Genomic DNA, 7867 nt, shown 5'->3' with positions numbered 1-7867 from the left:
AAAAAGTTGTACGGCTTAGTGTGACAAAAAATTGGTTGTACACCAAAGTGTGATTTAGGGTAAAGGTTGTACACCACGTATGTAATTTACCCTAGAATAGAGGCTAAATATAACCAAATAATAATTCAGAGGCCAAATAACAAACTTTTAAATAAATGGAGTGCCAAATAGTGGTTTAAGCTGATAAAATAACAAAAAGACAACTTTAGGGGTTGTTATGGTTTAAACGTTTTAGGGAAAAATACAAAAATAAACCTTGTGGTTACACCCATTTTCAAACACACTCATGTGGTTTAAAAGTTTACGAAATGGTATATTGAGGTTCATTCCGTTAGCAAACACATACCAAATTGACTAACGGTGTTAAAATTCAAAGGAAAAAGAGTTAATTTAGTACTTATATTTATTTTATAAATTAACCTCCCTTATTATCTAATTATCACAAATAAAGCCCAAAATAAAAAATAAAAATTAATTATACAATCTTCTCTATTTTTTTAATTTTTAATTTTCCTTTCCTTTCTCTCTCATCTTTTTATCTCTCTTGTCTCTCTCCTAAGTTAAAAATGTACAGGCTGTGCAATGTAAAAAGGTTAATTTGATGGATTAGGGAAAGTAACGATTAGGGAAAGTAAGAGTAGGAAATACCGATATCAATTTCAATTTCACCTCTCTACAACTAAAGTCTTCATCTTCATTCCTTAATCGATTCAAACCAAAGGAAGAAAGCACACCGATTTGATCTTTATTCAGGTCAGAAGTTCATAGCCCTATGAAGAATCATGGGCTCTGATTCGATTTTGAACTCAACAAAACCCACTAAGCTCCCAACTAAAGAAGAAGAAACAACCATTCAATCCGCTGCTCTTCTCTCTTTCAAAACTGATTCCGATTCTTCAAATCCTACTCAGAAACCTACGACCACAATCATCTTCATCTCCCTCCTTTTAGTCGCTTGCATTTCTCCTTCCGCCGCCTTTCCTCTTCTTTTCAACTACTCCGATTCAGCAATCATCTTCCCTAGAAACAACGTCGTGCCCGTTGACCAAGCTCACCCGTCCTGTCTGATTTTAGTTTCTTCCTATGGGTTTCGATTTGGGTACCAATTTAAAACTCCGACGCCGAATATTCACCGCCTGAACAACAACGGGACTGAAGCAGAAACAGGTATAATTCCGGTATTTCCTACTCTTACTTTCCCTAATCATTACTCAATTGTCTCTCACAGAAGATTTTCAGCTCGTGTGTCTTTATTTTTTTATGGATTAGTAAAATTCAATTTATTTTAGATAGAAATTAAGAAAGAGGAGAGAAATTAAGAAAGAGGAGAGACAAGAGTGAGAAAAAGATGAGGGAGAAAGAAAAGAAAAATAAAAAATTGAAAAAATAGAAAAGGTGGTTTAAATGATTTTTATTTTTTATTTTTCGGTTTATTTATGATAATTATATAATAAGAGAGGTTAATTTATAAAATAAATAAATATAAGTATTAAATTAACTTTTTTCCTTTTGACTTTTAACACCGTTAGTTAATTTGGTATGTGTTTGCTAGCGAAATGAACCTCAATATGTATCGTTTTGCAAACTTTTAAACTACACGGGTGTTGTTCGAAAATAGATGTAACATAAGGTTTATTTTTATAATTTTCCCAACGTTTTATCTTTAACTATTATTATTTGTTTTAGTCGTGTTTCTCAATAACACATCATTACAATGTAATCGCTCTAAGATCTCATTTTCTAGCTATTCGAACATCGTCCTCTCTCCCTCTCGATCTCTCAGATTAGCTCCGGTAGCTCTTTCTGTGATCAATATGTCGGAGGTTTACCTGGGGAACATACTCTCCAACTTAATCAACTTAATTCCACATGACTTCCAAGAACTGAAAGCTTTTTGGGGATTCGGAGAGGAACTCAACCTGCTTCGGCGATCGCTTGATGGGATTTCAGATCTAGTCGAAAGACGAGAGGCCAACCAACAGAAATGGGAATCATTGAGGGTGTGGCTGAGAAAACTGAAAGAAGTAGCTTACGAAGCTGACGACTTGCTTTCTGAGTTGGCTTATGAAACTACTCGACTTCAGATTCAGAATAAGGAGGTATGTGTAATACGATTTAGTAGTTTCTGAACTAAAATATAATAATCATAAATTCAGGGATTATGGATGAATTAGATCAATAAAATCAAATTTATTGGATTTGCCTGGATTCTTCCAGCCGCATTGACTATTATTTTATGTGAATCAAAGTTCTATGATTTGGTTTTTGTTTCCAACCAGATGCATAATTTTGTTTAAGTCTTGTATGAGAAATTTTGTTGAAGTTCAATATATACTTTTTCCAATTAGGTGCAGAGCTTCTATCTAAATTTGAAAGCCAATACTAAAAAGGATGAGTTTGGTCTCAAAATGGCGCTCAAGCTTAATCAAGTCGCCCAATCACTACAAAATTTTCGGTGCGGAGCCATTGTTCTTAAAAGAACCTATTACCCTAATGTGGATTCGATTGAAAGCCAGACACGCAGAGATTCAAACATTAGCATGCCAGTTGTAGGAAGGCAAGCTGATGTAGCGAAAATTGTCAACATGCTGATGAGCTTATGCTATCAACAAGTTACCATTGTTCCCGTAATAGGAATGGCTGGTATCGGTAAGACGGACTTAGCTAAACTTTTGAGCCAAGAAGTGAGAAAAAGAAAGCTTTTTGATGTCAATATTTGGGCATATGTTTCAGATGATTTTAACGAGCCAAGAATTTTTGGAGAAATGTTGAATGGATTGAAGACGAAGGGCACAACCAACATGAATGAAATTCGTCACCAACTTGGAAAACAGTTGGCAGGTAAAAGATTTCTTCTAGTTCTTGATGATGTTTGGGATGATGTCTCTACTTGGTGGGATCATTTCAAAACTTTGTTGTTAGAAGTTTGTACGAACAGCGGAAATGCTATTATTGTCACAACTCGCAGCAATCAAGTGGCATCTATTGTCGAGGCTTCAACTCAACATTGGCATACATTGGATTTGCTATCTGATAACGAGTGTTGGTCTATTTTGAAAAACATTACATATAGAAATCTACGAAAATCATTCATTTCAAGGTTAGAGGCTATGAAGCACCGATACGGGTACGCATACGGGTGCGGGTACGCGTACGGGTACGGCAAACGGTATTTCTAAAAAATATGAGATACGGGTACGGCGGGGATACGGCAAATTTCATATATAATTAATAATATATATATCATTTATAATGAAAATTCAAAAGATACATAAATATATAAATCACAAATCATATTCATAAAGTCATTATAAAAACACAAATATCTCAAGTCATTATAAAACCACAAATACCAGTTATCTTGGATTATTTCATTTTAATCCTTTGAGTTTTTTTTTTTTAAAAAACCCTTATACTTTCAAAGTTTTTAAAAAAAAACCCTAAAGTATCCCCGGCGTGTCCCCGGCGTGTCCCCTCATTTAAAAAGAAAAAGAAAAAAGGGGATACTTCCCAGGCGAATCCCGTACGTATCCCCGCGAATCCCCGACGAATCCCCGCACCCGGAGTATCGGATACGCGTACGGTGACCTCCGGAAAGTATCAGTGCTTCATAGGTTAGAGGAGATTGGAATAGGAGTTGCAAAAGGATGTAGAGGACTCCCATCACTTGCTGTTTTTTTGGAGAGCATATCAAGAGTCTTAGTGATGGGAGAAAGTCGTTAGACTTGGACTCCATTATAAATATTAATAATTATTTTAGATTTTCAAGCTATTTGAACAAAATTGTGTCTTCATTCAGACGAAGCTTTGATCACTTGCCCTCACTTTTAAAGCCATGTTTTGTGTTTTGTGCAATATTTCCAAAAGACTTTCCAATTATAACGGACGAGTTGATTCAGCTATGGATGGCTGAAGGGTTTGTGGAGTCATTTAATGAGGGCAACAAGTACTTTAATGTCTTACTTGAAAATTCCTTATTTCAAGATGCAGAAAGGGATGATGATGGGGATGTTATACGATGCAAAATGCATGATTGTGTGCATGATCTTGCACTGTATCTATCCAGATATGAAGTATTGAATGCGAAGAGCAGCGGAATTGATTGTACATCTAGGTTTCAACATTTGTATGCAGATGCTCGATTTGTAACCATTTCAATGAATTTTCTGAAGGATAGGACCAAGAACTTGCGTACTATTATCCTCGACGGCGCTCCGTATCAAGAGTCTTGGAAGTTGAAAAGCTTGCGGACTCTATACATGAATGGTGTTGATATGGAAGTGTTGCCATCAATGGACACAATGAAACATTTGAGATATCTTCACATCTCAAATTCTAAAATCAAAAGGTTGTCTGAGTCGATCATCAAGCCCTACAATCTTCAAACTTTGAACCTCACAAATTTTGACATGAAAGATTTTCCTGAATTCATCACCATGCTCCCCAATCTTCGAACTTTGATTGTCTCAAATTCTAATATCAAAGAGTTGCCTAAATCCATTGTCAAGCTCCACAATCTTCAAACGTTGAATGTGTCAAATTCTAACATGAAAGAGTTGCCTGAATCCATTGACAAGCTCCACAATCTTCAAACATTGAATCTGTCAGATTGTAACATCAAAGAGTTGCCTGAATCCATTGGCCAGCTCCACAGTCTTCAAACGTTGAATGTGTCAAATTCTAACATCAAAGAGTTACCTGAAACCGTCCTAAAACTCAACAATCTTCAAACTTTGAAATTCCTTCGGTGCAAGGAACTTACCAAGCTTCCTAGAGTGAAGATGCATAATCTGATCAGTTTGAAGCATATTGCTTTTTCTTATGATTACCAGATGCCATTAGGATTGGGATACCTGAACTGTCTTGAAACCTTGACTTGTTTTATTGTGGGCCCCAGTTGGGGAGGTAGCATTGAACAACTTGAATGCTTAAACAAACTAAGTGGGCACTTGGAAATAATCAGGCTTGAGGAGGTGGGGGATAAGAAAGAAGCTGAGAGAGCAAATTTGCAGGGTAAATCAAAATTACAAGGACTGGGTTTTCAATGGAGTTATGGAGCAGATAATAGAAGTTCAAGTGACGAGGAACTGCTGGAAGGCCTTCGACCTCATCAAAACATAAGAAGAATAAAGGTCAAGAACTACATGGGTGAAAAATGGCCATCATGGATGTTGAGAATGAAGAGCCCAAGTGATACTGATTCTTTTGCAGTACTCCATAATTTGGTGGATCTTAGTTTAGCTGAGTGCTGGAAGTGTGTACAGCTCCCGTGCCTTGGAGAGCTTCCTTATCTTAAATTTCTTAAGATAAATTATATGGGAAGTGTGAAGTGCATTGATTATGAGTTCTATGGGATTAACAGCAAACGCAGTAGGAGTGGATTATTGAGGCTGTTTCCAGCATTGAAATCATTGTCTCTAAGTTGGATGGATAATCTAACTTACTGGAGCTCTCCTTCAGATGGTAGGGTGGTTGTATTTCCTTGCCTTGAAAATTTATCCATTCAATCTTGTGCTAAATTGACAGGTTTTCCAGTGAGCCATTCGTCAGCACTTGTGAATCTCGAAATCAAAGATTGTGAGGAATTCAGGTTCATATTTCGACAGCAGTCCTTCCCCTCTTTTACAAGTTTATCCATTGAAGGATGTCCAAAATTAACTTATCTTCGAAATTGGCTTCCACCCAGCACTTGTCTCAAGGATATAAGTTTAAGAAGATGTGAATGGCTGACATTTATTCCAGAAGATTTAGGGAAGCTGAGCTCTTTAACCTCCTTAGATATGTATTACTGTAAAAGATTGAGATGTTTTCCAGAGAAGATACTATGCAAACTCACTCAATTGAGGAAGTTATGTATAGGTGCATTCTCACAGGAGTTGGATGATTTCTGTTATCTGAATCAAATCAAAGACCTTCGGTGTCTCCAGGAGTTAGAAATATGGGGTTCTGACTTTTTTGGTCGTGAAAAGTCTTCGCTTCCACATCATCTTCAACACCTCACTGTCCTGAAATCGCTGAAGATAATAGGATTCACAAGAATGGAAGAATTGCCAGAATGGTTGACTAATCTTCAGTCTCTTCAGTCCCTTTCTCTGGATTATTGTAGGCATCTCGGGGGGCAATCAACAGCTACAGTCATACTACGCCTCCCCAATTTAACACATCTCAACATTACCTGCTGCCCCATTCTTGAGAAAAGAAAATCTAAAACATGGTTGTATTCTTTGAAGACTAGAAAAATCGAAGTTGAGTATTCACATGTTTCGAAAGTCAGATTCCGTTTGGGATATTAGTTGGATGAATTTGCTGTATTTGATTCGGTTTGACAGTGTTCTTCTTCAAGGCTTTCAAATGTAATTATGGAAGAACTTTTTTTTTTTTTGGTGCCGAAAATGTATATGATCAAACATTTTGCTTATTCATTATAGAAACATGGGATGAGAATTTTGTGTGAACAATTGTTTGCCGCAAAATATTGAAGATTAGGAGCTCAAGGAAGAAATTAAGATGATATTGCAATTTGAAAGTTGTATACTTCTAAGCACTGATGTAGATTCATTACAATAGTTTACATTATGGTCCTTCAGTTTTTTAGCAGCTTAGGTGTCGTTTGGTTTGGTTCGCGGAATGGAATAGAATAGAACAGAACAGAATGGCTATTCCATAGGATTAGAATAGCAAAGAATGGAATAAAAATTCCGTAGGAATAACTATTCCTATTTTTGGTTGGTGGAATCAGCGGAATAGATAATTTTTTTATTCAAAAGACAACATTACCTTCAAATGTAATTTCTTATTTTTTTTAAAATTTTAATTATTACTATAAATTGTTCGAATATTGAATATATATTATCTTAAAAATATATATAAAAAATGGAAAAATAGGAAACATGAAATACGGGGAAAAACACGAAAAATAGAAAAAAAAAGATTAAAAACAATAAAAATATGAAAAACGGAAAAATTGTAAAAATATGAAAAACAAGAAATATAGAAAAATATGTTTTTACGTTTTTTCATGTTTTGCAAGTTTTCTTGTTTTTCGCATTTATTTATATTTTCGTATTTTTCACGTTTTCATGTTATTCACGTTATTGTATTTTTTGCATTTCTTCATTTTTTCGCGTTTTAGTTTTTCGGTTTTTCCTTTTTTCGTGTTTTTTGTATTTTTCATATTTTGTTACTTTTTCGTGTTATTCACGTTTTTCATATTTTTTCACGTTTTCGTGTTTTGTTTGCGTTTTTCGTATTTTATGTTTATCGTGTTTTCACGTATTGTCACGTTTGTGTTTTAGAATTTTTTGCGTTTTTGTGTTTTTCATATTTTTCACGCTTTTGTATATTTTGTGTTTTGTCACTTTTTCGCATTATTCTTATTTTGTGTTTTTTCGAGTGTTTCTTCTTCTTGTTTGTGTTTTCTTGTTTTCACGTTTGTTCACGTTTTCATGTTTTTTGTATTTTTTTCATATTCGCGTGTTTGTAACGTTTTCACGTTATTCACGTTTTTCGTGTTTTATATTTTTCGTATTTCTATATTTTTTAACGTTTTCGTCATTTTTCCATTTTTTACGTTTTTTATGATATAAATTATGGATTGGCCAAAATTTTTAGGATTTGAGAAAGTGACTAGAGAGAAGACTGAGGATTTAATGGAGGGTAATTTTGTAAATTACAAACATACAACATTAGGAATAGGCTATTCCTAACCTAAATTGAAGAATAGCTATTCCATGAAATAAAGGAATAGGGATGAAATAGCTATTCCATAAAAAAAATCAACAAAATGTGGAAATAGCTATTATATTCCCTCTCTATTCCGCGAACCAAACGAGTCCAGTGTTAAATATGGTCAAATTGTTTGTGAGTT

General features: G+C 34.9%; 1 protein-coding gene across 4 annotated transcripts; it reads left to right on the top strand.

The window, feature by feature from the left end:
* Positions 1-1702: 1702 nt before the first annotated feature.
* Positions 1703-6458, top strand: LOC136226510 (disease resistance protein RGA2-like). Of its 4 annotated transcripts, none has more exons than XM_066015034.1 (4): positions 1703-2099; positions 2349-2649; positions 2734-2841; positions 3991-6458. In XM_066015034.1, exons 1-4 carry the CDS (start codon positions 1815-1817, stop codon positions 6291-6293), a joined length of 2997 nt encoding a protein of 998 aa, XP_065871106.1. In that variant the 5' UTR covers positions 1703-1814; the 3' UTR covers positions 6294-6458. The 4 variants fall into 4 exon arrangements, with proteins under 4 accessions (XP_065871106.1, XP_065871105.1, XP_065871104.1 ...); XM_066015033.1 differs by having other exon boundaries at positions 3985-6458; XM_066015032.1 differs by having other exon boundaries at positions 2349-2841.
* The last annotated feature ends 1409 nt before the right edge of the window (positions 6459-7867 follow it).

Source organism: Euphorbia lathyris, chromosome 4 (assembly GCF_963576675.1).
Source record: "Euphorbia lathyris chromosome 4, ddEupLath1.1, whole genome shotgun sequence".
NCBI lineage: Eukaryota > Viridiplantae > Streptophyta > Magnoliopsida > Malpighiales > Euphorbiaceae > Euphorbia > Euphorbia lathyris.
Note: the sequence above shows the minus strand (reverse complement) of the source record. Positions and strands in the feature narration are given on the sequence as shown.

Excerpts from the sequence above, each read along its gene's own strand:
- LOC136226510 (XM_066015031.1), top strand. The coding sequence starts at position 1,815 with ATGTCGGAGGTTTACCTGGGGAACATACTCTCCAACTTAATCAACTTA. Across the intron at positions 2,100-2,348 it reads TTCAGATTCAGAATAAGGAG|GTGCAGAGCTTCTATCTAAA; the intron begins GTATGTGTAATA and ends TTTTCCAATTAG. Across the intron at positions 2,842-3,984 it reads ACTTGGAAAACAGTTGGCAG|ATGCAGAAAGGGATGATGAT; the intron begins GTAAAAGATTTC and ends CCTTATTTCAAG.